Genomic DNA, 24,540 nt, shown 5'->3' on the forward strand with positions numbered 1-24,540 from the left:
CGGCTCCTGCTCCGCAGCCGCCAGCCCTGGGAAAGTGTCTCACAAGCCCTGTGGTGTCTCAAACGGTGCTAAGATGCCTAATTCAGGGAGTTGAACTTCACGCTAAATCACTGCGAAAACACAAAATTACAAAATCCTTAGCTGGTTCTTAAAATAGATTGTTTTGCTGGAAGCATTTGCTCTGGAGGTAAAACTCAGCTCATTATTATTTTCAAATGCAGCAAAATGACAGGCTTTGGCTGGAGAGGGCCCAGAGAAGGGCCACAAAGATGATCAAAGGCCTGGGCACCATGTGAGGAAAGGCTGAGAGAAGGGGGTTTGTTCAGCCTCGAGAAGAGAAGGCTGAGGGGAGACCTTATCGCCATGTGCCAGTGTTTGAAGGGTGGCTACAGAGAAGATGGAGAGTCCCTTTGTACAAGGAGTCACAGGGAAAGATATGGGGTGATGGGTACAAGTCTCCTGGGGAGATTCCGATGGGACACAAGAGGAAAATTTTTCACGCTGAAAACAATCAGCCACTGGAATAATCTCCCCAGGGCTGTGGTGGGTTCCCCAACGCTGGACACTTTTAAGATTCAGCTGGACAAGGGGCTGGGCCAGCTTGGCTACACCGGGCTGTTGCTGGCCCCATCGCTGAGTTGAGGTTCCAGGGAGCAGCGAGGCTCCATGGCTCAGCAGCTCCAGCTCGCTTCAGGGTCCGGACAAGCCAGCACTGATGGTATGTGTGTGGGACAGGCTCTGGGCAAAAAGAGCCGAGAAACGAAAGGGAGAGTTTCAAATGCTGGGTAGAAAATCCCGGTCCTTAAGATATCTCACATAATTAACGCTATAAATTCAAATTGGAAAATTCAGCCATCATTTCCTGAAGATAAAAGCCTGGATTCTGGAGGAAATACTGAAGGCTGTATTTTGAATAATAGTTTTCCTAAACCAGTATGCTAATATTACATTTCTGCAGGCTGAATTCTAATGGACTTAATTGTAGCACGCTGAAAGAATATGAAAGGCACATTAAACATGCACGATGCTAGCCTAATTACTTAAAATTATTAAAAGCAGAAAAGCCCAGAATGAGTTTAAATACAATTATCTAATTTCACACACTAATTATGAGCAAAAGTACAACAAATCCTGCTAACTGTTTTGGGGAAATGATAAACTGGAAATATTTGCATTATTTTTTCAACCAAAATATACCCAATTCTGGGCATGGAATAGGCACAAATCCCCCACTAAGGTTTAGGTTAAAACTGATCTATTTGTAAGATCCTCAAAGCAGATTATTATTGTTGTTATCATTATTATTATAGATGCATCTTCTACATTATTAGATCTGGGAGTTAGGATTCGAAGCACAGAAAAACAAATTTATTAACTCTGCATATTATTATAAAAGCAGATCATATGTTGGAGGCTACTTGATTACAAAGACTAAAAAAAAAATAAAGGCAGTATAAAAAAATGAGCTAATTTTGAAGATTGTACAAGCATTTTTCACATTTAACACTTGAAGCTAATAAAGCTGATAACCAGAACAGGAAATAAAATGGCAGTTGATCTTCAAAGCAAGCATAATGGCAACTAATTGCTTTAAAACCACTTACATGCCCCTCATTAACTACTATTGAAAAAATCCATATAACAAATGTTTACATCAATCTTAAAATCTTTTGTAAAAGAGATTTTTCTTGTTGTTCCATTAAAACAATTTAGGGCTTATCTGTATTTTAAATAGAAAACCAGAACACTTTATCCTTATGCAATGGCACACTGACCCAAGATAACTTTGTCACTTTGTCACATTTCTGATTCTTTTGTCTGATGAGAACATTTTTAGAGCACTTGCTTTCACTGCATTTTAATGGCTGTGATACCAAAGCTGTAATTGCTCTCTCTTCCTAGTAGCAGTCTTTATTTTGTTTTAATGTCAGGTTGAACAATACATTGTGATTATGCAGACAGTGTGACCTCATTCTAAAATTATATCCTGCGACAGAGAGCTTAAGAAGTTTTAAAAGAAATGTAACTGATCTTAATTGCTAGTAGTCCAAAAGTTTTCCTGAGACTAAATAATGCTTTCAGACATTTATCAGGTAGTGAGCCAAAAAAGAAAAAGACAGTAATTTTAGTCACCAATTATGTAAGGCTTAAGTCAGAAAAGTCAAGAGTTATTGTTCAACAGTATTTTCAATTTTTCCTTCACAGATTTTAAATTTTTTTTAGAATGTCTTATATTCCATTTGGGGTTTTTTTTGGTGCTCATGGGAAAAAGTTGCAGATTAAAACAAAGTTTACACGCTTACAGCTGTTTATGGTAAACAGCTTTCCAAATCCCACTGGAAGACACTGGCAGCTGGACTCTCCAAGTTAGACCCAGTTAGAGTCTCCAGCTCAGAACTTCACAGCAGCTGGAAAGCTGCCTGGTGGAAAAGGACCTGGAGGGGTTGATTGCCAGCCGGCTGAACAGGAGCCAGCAGGGTGCCCAGGTGGCCAAGAAGGCCAATGGTATCCTGGCTTGTATCAGCAATAGCGTGGCCAGCAGGGACAGGGAAGGGATCTGACCCCTGTGCTCAGCACTGGTGAGGCCGCATCTCTATGACTGGGTTCAGTTTTGGGCCCCTCACTCCAAAAAGGCCATTGAATGACTCGAGTGTGTCCAGAGAAGGGCAACGGAGCTGGTGCAGGGTCTGGAGCACAGGTCTGATGGGGAGCGGCTGAGGGAACTGGGGGGGTTTAGTCTGGAGAAGAGGAGGCTGAGGGGAGACCTCATGGCTCTCTACAACTCCCTGAAAGGAGGGTGCAGAGAGGGGGGGGTCGGTCTCTTCTCCCAAGCAACAAGCGACAGGACAAGAGGAAATGGCCTCAGGTTGCACCAGGGGAGGTTTGGACTGGATATTAGGAAACATTTTTTCACCAAAACGGTTGTCACACGGGAACAGGCTGCCCAGGGGAATGGTGGAGTCCCCATCCCTGGAGTTGTTTAAAAGTCGTATAGACGTGGCGCGTGGGGACATGGGTTAGTGGTGGACTTGGAAGTGCTGGGTTAACGGTTGGACACCATGATCTTAAAGGTCTTTTCCAACCTAAATGATTCTATGACCCAAAACTCCAAAAAAAAGCAATCTGTCCTGCAGAGCAGAGCCAAAGGTCCTGATTCCTGAGACCGCCGTTCCGCAGTGAAGCTGCTCAAAGCCCAGTAGAAATGAGGAGCAACAGCATTGCCACATTCCAACCAGCTGTGCAATTAGCTAAGAAACCTATCCAATTAGCACATACACTGGGCACATGAATATAGTTTTTACATCAACTGAAAATATTTTTCCACAGAAGACCCCAAACCCAAGCGCATACTAGAAGACAACTAACAAATTACAACCCGACCTTGTAGAATGTAATAATGCCAATTAACGATGCGAGTAGTTGTGGGAAACCCTTCTAACAAGAAAGCACTCATTAACGGGAGTTTACGTTTGTGGAACAGACCTGTGCAACATGTCCAGCACCGGCACGGCCACGGCAAGGTGCTTTGAGGGTGGGGGCACAGCTGGGTGTGCTGCCCTGCGTCTGAGCTCTTTTCATTCTATTGCATCCTACATCCATGGACCAGGACTAGACCTCCTCTCTCTTTCCCACTCTCTGTTCCCCAAACAAGCCAGTTAGCCCCTGAATTCGGGGTGTTCTCTTGGCTGTGTTTTAACCATCCTTCTCATCTGTAGCCTTTACTTAATTTCTTTTTTCTTCACTCCATTAAATAAAGGAGAAATGGGCATGTACAAAGGAGCATGCATGTATCATTCTCCCTCCCACCTTCCCCTTCCTCCTCACTGTGAAAGGAACCATCATCCAATTACCAAAAGAGCCTAGGTGGGAAGGCGTATGAAAGTGGTTTTGCAGGCTTTTGTAAGAGTCAATGAATAAAGTAAAAAAGGATGGGCCATTTCATGGAGAAGCCAAGTCGTAGGAGCGTCTTTTCTAATGAAATACAGAGGTATTTTCACAGTAAATTTCACTGAAGTCTTTATTTTCATACTGCTCTGATTTGAACGGAAGGCAAGTAAAAAAAAAAAACAAAACAGCAGAGTCATTAGCAGGAGCCTATTTGGCAGAGATGTGACTGCCTGAAAGGAATGGTTGATGCAAGAGGTCAGCAGAAAGAGCAGAAGCCTTTCACACCCGAGAGGCCCGTTCTAGCTCTGGGACTGTCACCATGCAACTCCCTTAGCTCTTTTTTACTGTAAGGTCCCCCCAGCTCAAGCGAATGGAGGAGCCCCATGCCTGCTTTCTGCTGCCACGTCTCCCTTCCCAATTCCTCAGTCTAACCTTAATCTTCCACCCACCCATGGTGCTCCTTAGCGCCCCCCATTGGCTCATTTGGGGGTGTCATTCTCCTCTCTGTACATGGGGGGGCTTGTCCTGACACCAGTGGGAACTATGGGTTCGTATCAAAACAACAAACGTCACGTTCACAGAGGACTTGGAAAGGGTGGAACTGTCACGTTACCTCTTCACTAGCCTACTGCCACGAGTGCAGAACTGTCCCAGGGATGGCACGAACACAGCCCCGGCATTCACAGCCGCCGTCAGTACCAGGGTACCCACCTCCCCACCTTCCTCATCAGCTGCATGCTAACGACTCCGCTGCCTTTCGCTATTCCACAACTCCTGGGAGCTCCAGAATCACCATGCCACAACAGCTTGCTTGTTTAGCTCTGCTTTGGTTTGCAAACTCCTGTCTTCTAAGGAAAAGGACAGTTTTGCTCATCTGCTTATTATATGTTTTATAGATTTGTTTTACAAATCGCAATCTTCTGTTTCAGTTCACCTAACCTGCGAGCAGGAAGGCTCTGTGTTCTCTCCATCCTGCCAACAACGCCCAACCTTGTTTTTACTGGGAAACTACCTCAATATTAAATATATGCTTTCCTATGCTCTGCCAACAGATGCATCAGGAAACAAATCCAGGCACTGATGTGCTTCCCCATGCAGAATTGTGGATCAGGGTTCATAACCCAGACTGTTGCCCAGAGAACAGGGTGGGCTCTGTATGTTCACCTCATTGGAGCTCGTGTAGGACAACAGCCCGTTAGACTGGGCTTTTCCTGCTGCTGCACCCCCTCCTGCAGAGCACACGGGGAAAGCAAGGAGCTTGGAACATCAGAGGTTCAGTGGGTTCAGACCTGCTCCTCACACCCTGGCTTCCAGGGGACTGCACTCCTAACACAGGCACTTCATAAATATCCTGAAACCTGGGAAGTCTGGATCAGACCTGAACATCTGCCAAGTCTGTAAACACTCATTTATATACATTTAAGTACACCTTTTGTGGTCAGTTCCAACCTATGTAGAGAGATCGCCCATTAGAACCTCTTTCACAAAGACTACTACTGACATGTTTACACTTGAGGAGATAATTATCTGGCTTACTGTACTCATTCGTGACAGCTGACTCCAACTGAAAAAAACAAAAAAAAAAAAAAAAGAGAAGAAATCGAAAGGGTGCCAACTGCACATCCAGTATTACCTTCTCCCTCCAGTTATCTTCATTCCGCATCTTCTGTCTTAATGTTTCCTGCAGCTGCTCTGTTCTGTTCTGATGAGAAATCAGCATTAACTCCCTAGAAACCACAAAAACTCGTATGTAAATATGTGCTCTGCCCAGATTGGTGGTATGCCATTTTCTTGCAATTAAGTCCTTTGTGGCAAAGGCTCGTCTCTTCCTCTTAGTTTAGTATTCTGTGCAGTAAGCCCAGCAATCCTGCCTGAGGCCCGGAGGCACAGCAGTAATCACTACCTAACATTTGCATAATGCTATCACATGCTTTACAAATTTTATGTTTTAAAGAAAATACTATAGTTGATCTTTCTTCCACACACACACACGTACTTAAACCTCAAATATTTTTAATATTTCTCAGGTCAAATTTTGAAGAACACTGAAAAACTGAAGAATGCTGAAAACATTAAATACAACACAGAAATTGCATTTGATGAACTCTGAATATTACTATCATTAATTTAAAAATCGTAATAGGTTTTGAATTAAAACCACTGAGTGCTTTCTATTGTTAAGAGTTACTGTTTGTTATGTAAGGCTTATAGAGCAAAAGCCCTAAAGAGTTTAAATTCTTGTAACTTAGACTATTAGCAATGTACCAACTGGAACAACCTGTGTATCTGGGGTTTAAGTAGAAGGGAAATATTCTTAAATTAACATGTAATATCTTTTCATGCAGGTACTAAAGCACAGGGAATATTCAAAGCTTTTAAATATGAAAACAGCTTAATGTCTCTTGGTGCACATCGCTGAGAAAATGCTTATCTTCTCCAAAAGGCACTTCTCTGAATACATTTTCTATTGTCCACAATTCAAACAAATCACGTACCACCATATCTTAATTAGGGGACAGCACTTCCTATTTGCCAATAAAAGACAAGCTAATTTATCAGTAACTGAAAATTTACTAGTAGGACACGTTTAAATGGTAAAAACAAGCCTGTGGTTGTTAGGAATAAAACTGGATATGTAGTATTACACTCAAATCAATTAAAAAAAATATGGATTTAGGTTGGTAAGTACAGAAGTCTGAAACAAAGGCACTCAAACTAGACACCATTCCAGGAAGGGCAATCCCCAGAAGCTCAGTGCTTTATTTTCCACATGTGAAAAGTAATTACAGGGAAAATGGCAGCTTCATTGATACCTGAGAACTTTCAAAATAAAGATTAGACTGGCGGGAAGTTGTCCACACCCTTCACCGAATCCTAGAGTATATCCAATAAGCTGGCATATTGCAATATTTATAGCATTGTTATGGTTTACAAGTTGCTAATAACATAAATTACAGGAATTTAAGCTCTACAAGCCTCACATAACAAATAGCAGCTAGAACACCTGCAATAAATGGGTGTTTTCATTATGCTTGAGCTGAAGTCCTGCACTGCAAAGGAGGGCTTTTTGGCTTTTTTGTTGGTTTTTGTTTTTTTGTTTTTTTTTAATAGGCTTTTTTCTTTTATTCTTTTTCATTCAGGTTTTGTCTATACTGTAATAATTTTAAAAAAATCCATCTGATGAATTCCAAAATTTCAGGACGTTTTCTCAGGGCTGCCAAGGCTTTCAGAGCTTTGTCCTACAAGCAGGAGATGAGAGCAGGCAGTGGCAGGGCAGGGCTGTCCTGAGCACCCAGGCAAGGCAGCCACTTCAGAACACTGAGCTGGGACCAGCAGGTCTCTCCCAGTCTGCCCAGTGCCACAGCCACTCTCCTTGTTCTGGCGCCTCTCCTCCCGCATCCCAGCCGGCACAAACCACCTCTGGTGCTCTGCAGAATCTATCTGCCCTTTCAGTAACAGTGAGGATCTGGCAGAAGAGGAATGTTTTATTTTCAAATTTTCAGAACAACAACCTAGGCTGAACGTACAGTCACAGGAGATCACCCATGGTGACTCAGCTCCCATTACCTTTCTTGTTTCAACATCACCACCTCTTCCTCTGTTTGTCTAAGAAGAGCTTTAAGTGCTTCCAGCTCACTTTCTGATCGACCAGTTCTTCTTTTTAGATCTTCTTCTTTCCTTTCTTTCTCAGCCACTTCTTCCTGTAAATGTTTGCATACTTGTTGGCAAATCAGAAGAGATTCCTCCTTTTCCTTGAGCTCTTTTGTCAGTCTACAGATGAAATAAAAAAGTATCAGCATCATAGTTACTATATTCTCATTTATGGACAGAAACTAAATAGACAGAAATAATTTGTACCTGGAAAATAAAATATTAGACAAAACCCCATATATTCCTTATGAAGTTAAACCTAGTGACTTGAGCACAAAAATAGGAGAAAAAATGGTTGTATAAAAGCTGCATTAAACTCATACAATTTTTGCTCTCACTGCTCAGAAATTCATACATTATGTTATGAAACGTAATTTCAGCATTTACCTTGACTCAGAAATTCCATTTTCATATTTCATTTTTTTCAGTTCATTTTGACAGACATCAAGTTCCGTTGATTTCACCCTAAGAAAACATTAAAAAAACCCGTGTATTGTCCAAAGAAACAATAGCCTTTACTCATGCAGTAACCCAAACATCATTTATTGATGTATTCTCTAACTTGCGTTTTCTATTTCAGTTAAAAGGCAGAGAACAAAAAGTTCTTCCAGTTCTAGCTAACATTTTTAAGTAGTTGGAAGTTACACTTCCAATGTAATCTCAGCCTAACCTAGGGTCACAAGATTAACGTTGCAAACAAGAAAGTGAGATCTTACAACACTGATGAAAGTTTCAAGATGTGAATAAAAATGAACAAATAACAATTTAGGAGGTAAGAGGGCTGGAAACTTTGCAGGTTTCTTGTCATTATGTCATCACTTCACCAATTAATAACCATGGTTAAGCGTCATATTTACATTTAAACAGATATAGAGTATGTTATTTTATTAAATTGTACCCATATTACATTGAAATTTTAATATTACATTGGAAACCCTTTACTGTTTATTTAACTGCGTTCATGAAATCTGTTTTTCATACTCAATACTTGTTATTATCATTAAAATACTTTGTTGCTAAGCATTCCAAATATTTGCAACTTCATTATGATCAGACCCTCTGAATATAGGAACTGGCACCGAAAGTACACATCATAAAAGAACATATCCTTGTCTAAATTTCAGGAAAGCACACAAAAAGACTGATGATAGCTAGTCTCCAGATTGGCAGTTACAGTTCATTACTCGTGAGCTTAATATTTGAAACAGTAATTTTTGTTTTCAGTAGTGAATTATAAAGTGTTATAACGGCAGTACTAGTTCATTACTCGTGAGCTTAATATTTGAAACAGTAATTTTTATTTTCAGTAGTGAATTATAAAGTGTTATAAAGTGAGTTATAAAGTGCTGCTGTTTCTGAATGATTGCTACATGCAAGCAATGAGGATTTTAAATACAGGGAAGCATTCAGATCCCAAACCCTGCAGCTTTTAGAGGTGACAACACAGGTCCCGCTGTGTCTGGGGACCCTGGAGCTCACCTGGCTCCGTTTTGGGTGCCTGATACAGCTCCCACAGAAGCCAATGGGGAGCAGGCTTGGGGTGCGGGGAAGGTGGCAGCTCCACTGCATGGCCCTTGCGTGGCCATTAAAACATTAACCCGGGAGAACAGCGTGCAATAGCACACCAACATCTGAGAAGAGGTGCATCTTTTTTCTTATTCCCTCAGGTTTCGACAGAGGACTCGTTTCTGCTCTCCCTTCAATCTGTGGGCTGCAGCAGCGGCGTCTGAAAGCAGCCAGGGCTGGGGGGCTGGAGACAGAGCACTCTGAGTGCTCGCTTTTCAGTCATCGTGCTTCAGTCAGCTCTGACAGGGTTTGGTGACGTTCTATTTTTGCTCTATTAATTGAAGCTTTGCATACGCTTACTTGAAAGCATACGCACAACACAGTAAAATTACAAACCGCAATAGCATACTGGTGCATGGAGAAAAGTCACAGCAAGTTGGCATTTGGGGGGGTGAATAAACAAATAAATCACAATCGCAGATTAAATACTAAAGTTTCTTATTTGTTTTACTGCACTCTTCCCTCCATCCTAAACCTACAGTGTGAAATACTACTTTCCATATACATTTTTAGTCCAGAAGTTATGCGGATTTCACAAAATGTATCGTACACTGTGTGTTAAATCAAATGCGGGACTGAGCTGACTTAACCCTCCTCTTTGCTGTATCATTAAACACAGCTGGAGGAAGAAAGCCCGGCTTGCACAGACACAGACCGTTTAATAGGAAGATAGAAGATTTTCTCTGTTGGTCATAACCTTCTCAAATCATCACAACAAGCAGTACGCCCTGAAAAAAAAGTGCCCTGTTGCAGCTTTCTGCGCAGTGGCAAAACAATGAAGCCAACAGAAATCTTACATTAACAGCTTTTTGTAGTGGTCCATCTCGGCTGTTACTTTCTGAAGCTTCAGTCCAATTGTCTCTACTTGATTTGTTAAATCTGGAAACAAAAACATGGGTTTCATGTCTGTATTTATACTAAAAATCACTTTTATACATATTGGGGTTTACCTGCATCGCAGACATGTAGCTCCTCACTCCCACCTCAAACAGGCAAAGCAGTACATCACAGCACTGCCTCTGAACAACGCAAAACAGCCATCTCTGAAAAGTATGGGTTTATGATTTGTAATATTTGAATTGTTTTCTCATTGCTTACAAACCATATAAGCCAGTTGTTTATATTTTCTTAAGAATAACAAATTACTTTGACTGAAAAGGTCGGAATGCTGTTACACCACTGCCCGCTTCAGAACAGCCTTCCAATTTCTGTTCATACACTAGCAGAGATTGGCTTTACAGTAAGAAACTGGTTATTGGGTTTTTTTAATCCTACCAGGAAACATCAAATTCAACCAAATGTAAATACGGACTGCTTTAAATCATACAGTTTGTACATAATGCTGAGAGCAAAAGCATGCAGGAAGGCAGACTTGAAAATAATCTGCTAATGGTACTTCATTTAAAACATTGACGCTGACGTAAGGGTACTATGTATTTTGTCTTAGACTCTCTTAGCCAAATGTTATCTTTCCGAACACATCACCTATCAGTTTCAGTCAGCCACTGCCTTTTTTCCGGTATATATCCCAGTTCTTTTCATCTGTACAATCAGTTTAATTATCTTCTTTTTTTTTTTTTTTCCTCCACTTGGAAAAAAGACTTCCAAAGAAAATACTGAGCAAAGATAAAAGAAGTGTTAAATATCACTCCTTCTGCACAGTCTCACGTAAATGAAAACGTGACAAATTCACTCCCAGCAGACAATGTAACACTTGTGATTTATGAGCTTTCACCCCTCCAAGCGAGGCAGCTCTCTCCCAACAGGGCTTTGCAGGACAGACGCCGTCAGTCTGTCCTCACAGCACAGCACCCAAGCATTTTGTTGCACGCAGGTTACAAGCATGTGCTGTGCAGAAACACAGGCTGGTCAGAACAGAACAAACGTTCTCACCGCTTGTAACTAAATCTGTTTGTTTGCTTGCAGGTGAAAGCTCATTTTAAACGCTGACTTGAAATCCCTTAGTGTCATGTCTTAGACGGTTTTGGCTCAAGAACACAATAACAAATAAGAAAGTTGCGAAGTCTGAATTAAACAGTTATATATCCAAGAAATCTCATCTAGTTTTGTGTGGCATAATATTATCCTTTTTTTAAAAAAAATCCTAAGCATAGTCATAACTTCAAGATTTGAAGCCCTATAAAGTGACATAACAGCACATACTTTAATCTGATTCTCATCTTAACGAACATAGCTAAGTATATTCATGAACAAGGAGAGCTGGCTTTCAATAAAACATAAGAATGACCCAAAATCAAAGCTGCTGCTACAAAAAAGGCAGCACCATAAGCTACACGGAAAAAAACGTACGATAGAACACTGCAGCAAATACAGAAGTGGAAGAAACCCCAAGGTTTTCCCTCAAAACGCAACAGCAGTTAGCGCACACAGAGCAGCCAAATGTACACAAAAATTCACCTTACCTTGAAAATGTGATGTAAATTTGCTCCAATTGCTTTTCCCCAAAAGGGTCTGGGATTTTTAGTCCCTATTTAAGAGCTTTGCCTATCACTGGGTGACTGATTGTCCTCAAAAAATAATTCAGCATCAGGAAAGCCCACTATTTAAATAAAAATAGGTCCTTAATCACTGGCCAGACAAAGCCACGAGCTTACCTTTATTTTTGCCGATTTTATGGATGCGCCAGTACTTCTGCATTAACCAGCAGAACACCACAAACCCCCAGATTCTTCTCACTGATGCTACTGAAGAAGTGAACCCACAAATGACACTATGATAATTTCTTGGGAGACTTAAAAAAAGACACTTAGAGAACAAAACCTCCTCTAGTAGCAGTACAGTGGTATCATCTCTAAAATAATTTTACAATTCTGCAACTGTACTTTTTCATAAAGTGCTGCTAGTGGGGGTGGAGGAAAAGGGAGCCACAGTAACGCCTGGGCTTGGACCAGGAAAGCTGGAGGTTGCCCAGGAACCCTTCTGTATCTAGCACACCCGTGGCTCATGTCCCAAGCACTTGGGCCTCCTTCTGAGGGTGCAGCATGGGAAGAAAGAAGAGAGCAGTCCTCGTACTGCTGCGCTGAAATATTTAAAAAATACAGAATATCTTATGTTCTTCTTTGAATAAAATACATTTTTCTGAAAAATAATTTAGTTCAAAGCTGTAGAATTACATGAAGCTGGGGAATCTGCAACCAGCACTCTCATTTTTTCATAGAGTGTGATCACAAGAGATTCACAAGCATTTCTACACTTGACATTATTTGCATAATATATATAAAAAAGTGAATATTCATGCGTGTTTTCCATTCCCCAGAGTTTTTCATCACAAAATGGTGTAGAAAGAGATGAGAATTATAAAATATAAACATTTTTAAACTTACTGATAAATTTGTTTAAAGAAATCAATACAACAGTATTGCAACTAAAAAAACCCCTTATAATTACAAAGCCCCTAGAATTCACAGCTTAAGGTTACTTCTGTAGCAATGTCTATTTAACTAGTGTCAAATAAGTTTCTGAAGTTTGAATGGAGCGAATGTTTGTTGACTTTTAACAGATACATTATTCATCACAGATATTCACAAAACACCTTGCACAGTGTCATACAGGAGGTAAAAGCTGATCTAGAAATTAAGGCTTCTTAGAAAGATCTAAATTATTTAAGTTGTTGGCTTTCCAATAATTTCTGGCATGTGTTGTTCAAGTGAGTTATTTGAGAGGGTTTGGAGGGGTAAATGACGATGAGCGTTTCCGGGTGACTCACTGCCTGCCCATCTCCTTGGCATTCCTCATAAAACTGTCAAAAGGACCTTTTGGAATCCGACAGACGTGGGAGGTCTCCTGCACTCAGCGAGGCATGCCAAGCACACAGCACTTCTATGATTTATTAGTAACTTCCAGGTTTCTGTCAAACTCCATACAACTCTGAATTTCTTTTTCTCATTTCATGAAATACATGAACGAGAGGTTATTTGCACTAAAACTTCAACAGGTAATTTTTTTCTCTTTGAAGATATGAATAAATGAATGCAAAAACTATACAAATGTAGCTAGATCGCTGTAAACTAATGCTCCAGTATATTCCAGAAATTGTCTTTCACAGAATACCATCATGATACACTTTAATTTTTCAAGAGGGAAGTAGTCCACAAAACTTCAAACCAAGATGAACTACAAATACACGGGCACACTGCTGACATTCTGGACCTTCTGGAAATTGTGTATACTAAAGGAGAAAGAGATTGTAAGCATAGGTAATAATTCACTCATATTTACTACTAATTATTAACTACCTATATTCAGTTAGTAGAGAGTACTTACCATTTACATCAGACTTTCAGAAACTTAAAAGAATCAAAGGGAGCAATTACGTACAGTTCTACCTGACACATCGTATGTTGGCATTTAGACCAAAGAAGTCTCAGAAATCCATAGGGACTGACCCTCTTGATCATACAGGAAGAAGACACTTCGAGCTTTGCGGCAAGGGCTGTTTTTCCCATGACAATATTGAAAAGAAATGGAAAGTGAAAAGGTCTGGCAACAGCGAAATCAAGCCTCACGCATAAATCAAGCTGCGGTCTGGCAAAAATTAAGTTAAACTTCCTTCGCACCCTGTTCCAAGAGGCATTTATTACCTCTGCAGTCCAGTCCCTGCCCCATTTTCCCAGCAGTGAAGCATAGGCTCTGTACAGAGACAGGAGGGCAAGGACCTGTGCAGCTCCACTTGCACAGTATCCAGTCGGCCAGGGAGAGCCGGGGGCTCTCGGACTTCTCTACCGACTCCCTCAAAACCCCTGGGCACCAGCCGCCGCAGAATACATTCCCACCGTAAACCACAGCGCAGCCACAGCTGAGCTAGGAGAGGCTTGAGGTGAAGAGGAAGGCCAGCTCTAAGGAGGCATTCCTCCAGCCATCACCACCCTGACCGCTGTGCTCCGCAGCAGCAATCCTAGCTAGCAGCACACACAGCTTTGTTGCAAACTATTCAGCTAAAACTTGGTTCAAGTTTTTCACCTGCTCTCCCCATCCCTCCTTACCCCACTATGACTGTTTTCTTGTGCAAGGAGTGAAGCAATGAGTGGCTTTACAGGCTTTAAAAAGGAATTTTCCTGAAAAAAATCAAATTGTTTCAGATTCTACAGTTTTTCAGTATTCCTCATAGTGCCACTTCTAAGCTGGGTATGACCAAGGACTAGAATTCAGCAGTAAAAAAGGATTGAAGATGGTTGACCTTGACTCCTACAGGGGAAAAAAAAAAAAAAAACAAAATTAAAAAAAAAAAAAAAAAAAAGAGATGGAGAATGGTACCTTCTCTTTTCCTACTCAAATGCCAGTCAGAGAGACACCTGGGGGGGTTGATTGCCAGCCGGCTGAACAGGAGCCAGCAGGGTGCCCAGGTGGCCAAGAAGGCCAATGGTATCCTGGCTTGTATCAGCAATAGCGTGGCCAGCAGGGACAGGGAAGGGATCTTACCCCTGTGCTCGGCACTGGTGAGGCCACCCCTCAATGACTGGGTTCAGTTTTGGGCCCCTCACTCCAAAAAGGCCATTGAATGACTCGAGCGTGTCCAGAGAAGGGCAACGGAGCTGGTGCAGGGTCTGGAGCACAGGTCTGATGGGGAGCGGCTGAGGGAACTGGGGGGGTTTAGTCTGGAGAAGAGGAGGCTGAGGGGAAACCTCATGGCCCTCTACAACTCCCTGAAAGGAGGGTGCAGAGAGGGGGGGATGAGTCTCTTGAATCAAGGAACAAGCGCCAGGACAAGAGGAATGGCCTCAAGCTGCGCCAGGGCAGGGTCAGACTGGCTCTTAGGAAGTATTTCTGTCCAGAAGGGGTTGTTGGGCGTTGGAATGGGCTGCCCAGGGCAGGGGGGGAGTCCTCATCCCTGGAGGGGTTGAAGAGTCGGGTTGACCCAGAGCTGAGGGATCTGGTGGAGTTGAGAACGGTCAGTGTGACGTTAATGGTTGGACTGGAGGATCTTCAAGGGCTTTTCCAACCTGGATGATTCTGTGAAATCAGGGGACATTCCCAACTCTTCATGGCAGCACTGCTGTTCTGATGTACCAGATGCTGACTGCACCTGGAAAAATATTTACTAAATAACTGGTAGCCTGCATTTACCCCTATTTGTCCCTGCCGCTCCTGTGACACCAAGTCCTCAGGTGCTTTGGTTTGATGGTGCTCCTCAAACTGATGGAAGGTGGTAGGAAGCTCTTCCACAGAGCTATTGTGAACCGTGCCTGAAGTTTAATGGCAGTGTGTGACCACAATAAATGGTAAGAGTAGCTTAACTGCGTGTCAAAACCACTGGGAACCAGCGATTCCGAATCTTTCAGTACCCTCTCACTGTTTCTGTTTTGTGCCTGGAAAGCCAACCACATTCTCCCTCCATTCCCTGGGAAAGAGCCACTGAGCTTCCATGCTTTGGACAGAACCCACAGAGATAAATCACTGACAACCTACGACTATTTAAAAACCATGTTTATGTGACAGCGTTCTTGCCAAAACTTCCTCTCAGCTGTTTCAAAGACATCTCTGACAAACGCCCATTGTAATCAAAACCATGCAGTCACTCTGTTATCTGAGTCCCATTATCTGTGTCAAAAAACTGCACAACAGACACCGGACCAAGCTGCGACGATCGCTGCTCAGAGCTGGCATCTTCGCCTTCTCCATGAACGGGAAGTCATGGCCAAGTACATGGAGAAAAGATTAGACCACCTGCAGTTTCTTTCGTTTACTTTAGTTTGTTCAACTGGGCATTCTTCAGTAATGTATTGTTCTGTACACTTTTCCAAGGCTAAATAATCCAGCTTTAATTTCCTGTCATTCATCCTGACACCGCCTTATGAAGTAAACGGCTCTGAATGCCTACAGAAAAAGGAGGAACTTTGGCTCCACACACCAAGCAGATGGTAGACAGAGCATGTGGGAACAACCTAACATCCACAACAGCAAGTTCTACTGCAATGTGACTGCTTTGTTAAGACAGATTAATACCAAATTGCTGCAGATCAACAACACAAAGAGGAGAGCCCTTTGCCTTTCTTCTCGTGGGGATGGCTGCTACAGAGCAGCTTTTCACAAACATCCCTTTTCAACATTCAAAAAAAAAAAAGTTATTATAGAAGATCTCTGGCAATTAATAACTGTGGTCTTTTTGCCTCTTCCTAGATGTGGGAGTATGGACACAAGTTCTGGAATAAAGGAAAAGGAGAGGGATAATGCTTATTTTGGTTCTAGTACTTTGGGTGGTCTCTTTCAGCTCTGTTTCTTCTTTTACTCGATTTGTTTTGAGCAGTTTTCATAATGACTGAGCATTGGACCGGAGTTTTTCATGAGGGGGGTAGATGGATTCAATTATACGGCTGTTTTCTGCAAGCCTTCTCTAAAGAGTTCCCACCAACATCAACGGGAGCTGGTTAGCAGAAAGTCTGAGGGACGAGACCCACACCCACCAGAGACTAAGTAATACAGATTTCAATCAAGTTTAAAAAACATAGTAAAAATAAGGAAAATGGTAATACAGATGGAAACTTATGCTAAAAACTTGCAGAACAAAGAAAAGCATATTCAAAAGGTGATGTAAAAATGTTCTCCAGTAATGAAAATAAAGCTTACTGCAAAATACACAAAACCAACAAAAAGCATTCACGTGCTGGAAGACTGATACTCATTTTAAAGCTTTAAGTACCACCACATTCTAAAGCATCTACAGTCCAAATCCATCTCAGTATCACTCATGTTTAATTTTACTTATCTTTGTGATTTGCAATGGATCTTACCAGAGTCATAAACAGCCAACAGTGACCTTTCAGGCAGCACATGTGATCGGCCCTGCCTTCCAATGGGGCCAAAACGTGGATAAGTGCCTCCCTTACACCACTGTGTTTCAGCAGGATCATATTCTCCACACAGTGAGACTGCGTGAGAAGGGCAGAGACCAAGGAGGCACAGCACAGAACAGGCACAAAGAAAAGATGTGAAGAACCAAAGAAAAGGAATCAAAGTTGGTGACTGTTTCCTCTCATTTGCGTGAATTCCCAGAGATGCAGCCCATAGTGTCTGCAAAACGTCGAGCACGGAGTCTGCCCAGAAATGGGTTTCAGGAATTCAGCCACCCAGTTTGCATCCTCTCCAGCTGCCCAGCCAACGGCACGGTGCTGAATGAAAGCTCCAGTTCCTGCTTTGTAAATAGCAATAACTGGTAAAATTTTCGGGGGGGAGGAAAAAAAAAAAGGCACTGTGAACTATATTCACATTGGGTAAGCAGCCACTCTGGAAGCCATCAGCTTTGCAGCTAATTCACAACAGATTCACAATGATATCAGTTCAGAAGCACGCAGGATAGAACTCTAATTTTCTAATTTTCCTGCAAAACCTACCAAAAAAATCCAAGATACTTTCTGAAAATTTTGGTCTCATCTAAATAAAAGCTCAGCAGTTTATGTAAGAAAAGGAAGACTATCTGCGAGTAGTTAAGACTTTCTGGAGAGGTTTAATATGCACAGCTCAAACAGATATTGCCACTGAAGACATGCAGACCCCAGTCATCACTGGAGACCCCTTTGCCCCTGCAGCACCAGCTCAGCTGCTGGCACACACAAACTCCACAGCACAGCTCTGTTTAGGTTGATGCCAGTCATGGTATGAATCTGTTCTGTATCACTAAGTCTCTGGTCTAAAATGACTGTTCCTACCTAAATGCATGCCCACCCAGCCCATCTGCCTCCAGTTTCTCACTACCTGGCTGGGGACTGCGAACAAGTGGATTTGCTACTTCTAACCACATCACAACCCTACAGCACACAGAAAACAGCACAGGGAGAAAGTAGTTTCTTTTTCCCTTTATTTAAGCACGGTTTGGGGAACAACTGGCAGATAGATTGGTTTAAACAAGACAAGCTTTGACTCATTATACTGGTTGCCGATGAGAAAGAGCCGTTGGGGCAGTCCCAGTCCTGCTCTCACCGAGAAACAGAAAGGCTGCGTAGGCTGCACGCGCTGCCCCCCAGTCCTGCTGACTAGGAATACCCAGTCTGAGCACATGTGTGCCAGTGGTAGACAGTTACTTGCAGAAGAATCACAGGTTAAATTTTTTTTTATTTTATCAAGCTGTACGAAATTCTCATCATGATTCAGCTGGGTAGAGATTCACAGAGAGGGTGGCTGGAAGGGACGCTCTGGGGGTTGCACAGTTCAACCCTCTGCCCAGAGCAGCACAAAACCAGACTGTGTTTGCTGTGGCTTTATTCAGCTGAGTCTCGCAGACCCCCAAAGCTGGAGACTCCCCACCCCTCTGGGCAGCCTCTTCCCACACTCCATCACCCTCTGCTGAAAAACCTTTTCCCAGGGTCCAGCTCGAAGCTCTGAAGCTGTGGCCTTATTACCACCTGCCCCTTTCCAGGGGGGTTTGGATCCACCACCTTCCCCTCTCCCCTCCAGGCATTCCCAGGCTGCTGCTGGGTCCCTCTCAGCCAGCCAGGACCAGTCCAGCTCTCACCAGGATATGGTTTCCTTTGTCCAATTAATCTCATTTTAGGAACAATGTTTTTTAGAAACTTGGTCCATATGTACATGAACCCTGTGGGACACTCCCTGTATTACCTCAGATCAAGATATTATTTGTCAGGCTGGCGGACTGAAGGAAACCTCCCTGAGGCTGGTGGGTGTGAGAAGCACCCTTCGTTCAGGAAATAGTGGGTAGCAGTTAGGCTCTTTGGGGCACGGAAGGGACTGCCTGGGACAGAAACTCAAACACAGAGGCTACGATATTGCCGTAAAGAAACCAAGGGAGAGGGGGAGCAGGGGAAATGTAGCCCAGTAACATTACAGGGACAGGTAGAAAGAAGCAGAGAAACCAAGGGGTCAGGAAAATACTCGTAGCCTAAACGTGGAAGACAGTCAGAAGACTGAAATCAAGAGAGCACACAGATCCCACAGATCCAAGACAAACTGGAACCCAGCTCCTGTTGCTAAATTTCTCTGGTATTCTGAGAAACTGGAGGCTGTAGGTATTATTTAAAACCTGTTAAATAATTACTCCTTGTAGGGAGCAACCTACAAGGTCCTGAATATTGGCTGATGAACTGTGTCAAAAGGGGTAAAAATATTTAATTTTTCTTAGAACATCAGACCAAATTCAGATGTACACTTAACAGAGATATTTTTAAGTACATTTATTTTAAAAGCATAGTAGAAAAGCTGTGAGAAATATGAAATACATACATGAAAAATTACTGTGTCAGAGTAGGAATAATTTGCCTCACTGTACGTTTCTAAGGAGACCAAAGAAGTGAAGTAAATACTCAAAGTCCTTGCATGCACTGAACAGAACTATTTATTTTTATTTATAATATTTCATGCACTATGTTCTCTAAGATAAATTATTTTTTGTGTACACAAGAAAGTACTACTTTTTATTTTTGACTCACAAGCACAACGCAGTCTGGAAGGAGCCCAGGGATGGACTCCAGCCCTAGAGATTTACATCCTTTCTGGAGACCTGACCAGTGCCACCAGGAAGTCTCCAAATCACGAAAAGCTGCCAGGAACTGGGAGCATATGCCAGAAAAAGGAGTGCCTGTTTCTTATCTACCCCAGCATATGTTGCTGACCGCTGCCAGGACTGGGCTTTCTGGACCTCTAGTCTGAACTTGTATGTTAGTTCTTTCATATGCTTGTATATAAAACAAGCATAGAGAAAGCAAGGGAAGGGACCAGATTCTAAATTCTTTTGAGCGGTACAAATCTAGAACACCCTCAGTGCCCTCAAAAGAACAACCAGCAACTGCATACACCATGCAAACATGATCCAAGACCTTATGAAGTGCTTAATTAAACACCACTACCTCAGCAAAGCCGGCTCCCCTCTCTCCCACTGCTCCCTGACATGCTACAAGTACTTCTGCAGTGCGAGGGATTGTCCACACAGTATTCGCTCGGCCATGGCCAGGGTTCACGCTCTGGCATCAAAGGAGTCAGTCCTTAAGCCTGAATCTTCTACATACATTCTTGCCTTTTTGACTCCAAGCTAATTGGGATATGTCAGAATTCTTCCTACAGACCTCCTTCTCTTACATATTAAAATTAATTTGAAATCCTGTCACTTACCTACTGGCTGGGAAAACCGAAGGTGAGAAAAATGGAGCTTCTGACCTTAATTTTTCTTGGAAACAAATTTTTTCCCCCCCCCCCCTCAGAGTTTAGGCCAAGCAGATGAAACAAAATATAATAAATATATTTCCTTTAACATGGATTCCTGCTTTTCCTCAAGAAGCAAAGTGAGGCCCTTCTGTAACTAAACCACACTCAAACACAGCATTACCCGAACACCTAGTTGAAGGGGAATGAGGACGCTGTTCTCTCCATCGTATTCATCTGTTTCCTTTTCCACTTTAAGAGACTGCTGAAAAGCGCTAATGAGCCATTGCTTCGTCTAACCCATTTGTCACATTCTGTTCAAACACCAACACTGCACTCCCCAGCTCTCACCCTTCAAATTCTTAGTACCGCAGCTGGAATTAATAAAAAAAAAAAAATATTTCAACGGTACTTGTAGTATGAATAGTGGGTATTTGAACTGCAGCCTACCTAAAACTACAGGAAACTATTCTCTCTTTGGATTTTCAAAGCGCTTCAAAGCGGTCTTTAAAGTGTCATTAAAGACACTTCATGGAGATGAAAATACTGCTCCTTCTTTCCATTAAGTGCTAACATTCCCCACTCCAACTACCCAGCTACTCCTACAGCTGCCTGCATTTTTCAATCATCTCTCATTAGTCTTATTATGTCAGCAGACCACTGCTAAGTTTATATTTAGTAACTTAAGTAGCCTATGAAGCAGTAGCATCAAAAGATTTAAAAGACAGATTTCGTGTGCACAGCCAGCAATTTAAACCCATACAGAGGTAAACCTGTAACTATAAATGGGCTAAAGAAAAACTGCAATGGCTTGGTGAGGAAAAATTATTCTATATCCGTGATTAAGTGGAGGAAAGGATTTGGCTGGTAATAAAAATGAAAGCACAGCTATCAGCTCCTTTTAGGAGCACGTGCTATTGCAGCTCTTCTGCTGCTCCTGACCCTAAGAATACAAGACAAAGACACTATCACAAGGCAATATTGATTTTTTTCTTTTTGCGAGTCTATTTCATTAGACAATTATTCACCAGACCTTACCCTGCGATGAGCATTTTTCAAGACCTGTCATCTCTAGCTAACTGGATGATGCATCGCAAGTCTGAAAAGTGGTATGAAACCAGCAATCGAATTCACTTCTTGGCAAAATGTAACTCACAGAGATAATTTTTGGAAAGTCATGAGAAGCACAAGAACGAAGAAACAACAGTAGAAACTAAAGCTTAGTTTCAGCTCTTGCAAATGACTGCTATCATATGAAATATTCAATAATTTACAGTTCTATGATAAATACACAAAACAAGAATCTTCAAAATCTTGGTTGCAGAAAGGAAAATCCTTTCAAAACATGTAAGTCACAAATCCTGATAGGCTTTTTTTTCTGGAGCACTGAATTATTTCAGTACCAAAGAGGGATATTAGCTTCAAAGTAGTTTGTGGGAAGGAAAAAAAAAGGCAAACAAACAAAAAACCAAACCCCCCCCAAACCATGGAAACACTAGATCTGGGTGATTTCTTACACAATAACTTTATATGGTGAGGCGATAAAAAAAAAAAAAGTGTTGTTTGTTCCCACTAATTTATTTTAATACAATGGCAAACTCATAATATTTGATGTTTGTTTCATTTTAAAAAAATCATGTTTTGTATTTCAAGGAGAACATTCTTACCATCAGTGCATTAGCCAGCTTTATTGCCTCAATCCAGCAAGGAGTTCCATATGGACAGACCTTCAAATGCGGATGGATCCATGTTCTACTGATCCATTGACGAAGGGTAGAATAAAAATGCCTGAGCTCGCAGCCTTTCTGCCTTGAAATCTCCTGGACATCCACATCAAATGTTTTACTGCTTCTTAATAACTGATTTATTATGAAGTAACTGCTACATTTTTTCATTCATAAAACTCAATTTTAAAATGCCTCACATAAAACATCATCCTGCTTAGCTGATATTTTAGCTGTTAAATGATTTCAGAGTCCTAATATTCTGTATGAATTCCATATACGATGTTTTATTTGTGTTTTCTCCACAAAATGTCTGCTATTTCAAGTTTTTATTCTATGCAGTTTAAAAAAAACCAAACAACTGACCTGCAAAATAAGTAAATAGTGAGTCAAACAGCACAGCGTGATGAGCAGCGGTCACAGTGACCCTATTACACTGCTGAGATGCCTGAGAATCCACACAGTTACACTAAGCACTGAGATAACTTTCAGTGAACCCATTACATACGCTTTTTTTTTTTTTTTTTTTTTTTAATTCCTCTTCTCTGGAAACATATTTAAAAAGGGCAAGTGAGCAGGAGAGATAATGCGGCAGTGCGCTTCACAGACTTCTTGAGGGAAGGAGTAGCTCTGTAGAGCACTGTAAATATTCAAATCTCTTCATAAACATGAACAAGCAGCTTCCAAAATATTCCTTTGAAGTGGACAGGAAAAAAAAGAAGACAAAAACATAGATGGTAGCTCTTGGCTAGGTCTCCTATCAAAAAATTAATAAAGATGTAAGCACGGATAAAACTTTTTCAGAATATTCTAACGGTTTAGGCTTCTTTCAAGAGTCATACCTTCACTTTCAGTTACATCACAAAGTGAAAAATTATGATTGAGTTCAATAAATCCCAAGTTTTTTCTCTTGTCGAAACCAGAACTCTACAGTTGCTCCTATTAACACTGAATTCCAAGAGCAGCATAACTGGCAAGAGCCGAATCACAAATGTCCTCCCCAGATTAACTCAGAGAAGGATTCTGGATGAAAGGAGTAATTTTGGAGAGAGCTCAGGGACAGTTAATGGTAAGTTTACATTCCGTCCTTAAGACATGATACTCACCACCTGGGCTGCTGATTAATATGTCTTTACTTTGCAATTTCCTATAGAGGTCAACAAGCTTACGGGATGATATGCAAGACTTGTTAATACTCTCTGGAAGAAAAGTCAGTGAGCGCTCGTCACTCCTGGAGGTGCCCAGAGGCAGGATAGAAGAAATAAAGGCGAAGGAGGCATGCCCATAAACTCCAGCACCAGGTACCAGTTACAGCCTCAAACACCCAGCCAGAGGGGGATTCGATCCCATCACCACAGAAACTACAATGTACAACTTCTTAACCCCTAAATATGGAACAGAAAACACAAAAACGTAGAAATAAAATCCACCACAGGATTTATGGGGACAGAGTAAAATTTTCATCAGAAGCAGGTAAAGGGGAGACTTTCATCAACTTTTGGTACAAACATGAGCTCCTGGTGATGGCACAGAGGTGAAAGTGAGCTGCAGTGCGTGCGAGACTGAGATGCCAGGACAGCACGGGGAGGGGACAGTTTGCATCTCACTGCTACTGTCACCTTTGATCTGTTCCAGTGAAATGCTAAACACCATCAAAAGCACACTCTGTACGCTCCCCTCCCTTGATTCACCAGCAACTGAAAAATAGAAACTAAAACTGAAGCGCCTGAGGAGCGCAGGGGAGCTGTTGCTCAGCTGAGGACACCCAACGCAACAAACCATTGTTAATCTTAAAAGTCATCTGGAACCAGGCCAGAGGGGAAAAAGAAAAAGCTCTTTTGTTTTTCCTCCTGTACCTGCTGGGTTTAACCACACAGCATTTCGCAGACATTTTCTCCCTGCACAGCATGAAGCCTGGAGAAAGCTGCACTTCCCTGGCTGCAGGGGAGATGAAGGACTCGGACTCCAGCCACGCCTTTGTTAGCTTTCTCTCAACATGCACTGCTGAGAGCACCCTCTTCCCAGCCACCACACAGCACAATTATCTTACCCAAATCAAGTTACTTCTTTTAGCACATCGCTCCAGTTCCCTTCTGTAAACACTATTCCAGAACAAAATAAGATAAAATTACATACTGTGGGCATCTTTCTCTGGTCGTCTAACATAAGAAAAAGGCAATTCTCCGTGGAGTTAAAGGTGGGCAAAACTGAAAAAGAAAGTGTACTTTCACAATGCTCGTGAACAAACTATGAACTCGTTGTTCACAGGAACCTCTGAAGTAAAGAGCTTTACAAAACCAAGAAAGGAACTCTAAGGGTAGTTTTCGTATCAGTACAAGTGCACCAATACAAATATCTTATGCAATGATACTAAACCACATATTTCTAAGCTTAAAAGATTGTCTTACTAGGCTCAAGGCCCTCTTAGATCAAGACAAGACATGTAAGGAAGACAGATCATCCTCTAATTGCTCTTCTAGAGTTCCTGCTCCTTCCTTTGAACCACGCCGTGTTTTTCAGCGGTGAGAACAGGATACTGAATTAAATGGACTTTAGACTTTCTACAACAGCAGCGAGTGCCAACATTCCAGCTCCCAAGAATGCC

The 24,540-nt window shown here is 41.9% G+C and overlaps 1 protein-coding gene across 5 annotated transcripts in view; it reads right to left on the minus strand.

The window, feature by feature from the left end:
• The window catches only part of LEKR1 (leucine, glutamate and lysine rich 1), a 97,005-nt gene that overhangs the window by 5,020 nt on the left and 67,445 nt on the right, over positions 1–24,540 (minus strand). For 4 of the 5 annotated variants that reach the window (XM_074834384.1, XM_074834381.1, XM_074834383.1 and 1 more), the window contains 4 exons: positions 9,903–9,984; positions 7,927–8,004; positions 7,456–7,659; positions 5,522–5,615 (listed from right to left, as the gene is read on the minus strand). In XM_074834384.1, the coding sequence (XP_074690485.1) occupies positions 5,522–5,615; positions 7,456–7,659; positions 7,927–8,004; positions 9,903–9,984 (458 nt within the window). The remainder of the gene's footprint in view (positions 1–5,521; positions 5,616–7,455; positions 7,660–7,926; positions 8,005–9,902; positions 9,985–24,540) is intronic. The other variant, XM_074834382.1, reaches the window with a different exon arrangement.

Source organism: Strix aluco, chromosome 9, assembly GCF_031877795.1.
Source record: "Strix aluco isolate bStrAlu1 chromosome 9, bStrAlu1.hap1, whole genome shotgun sequence".
Lineage (NCBI taxonomy): Eukaryota > Metazoa > Chordata > Aves > Strigiformes > Strigidae > Strix > Strix aluco.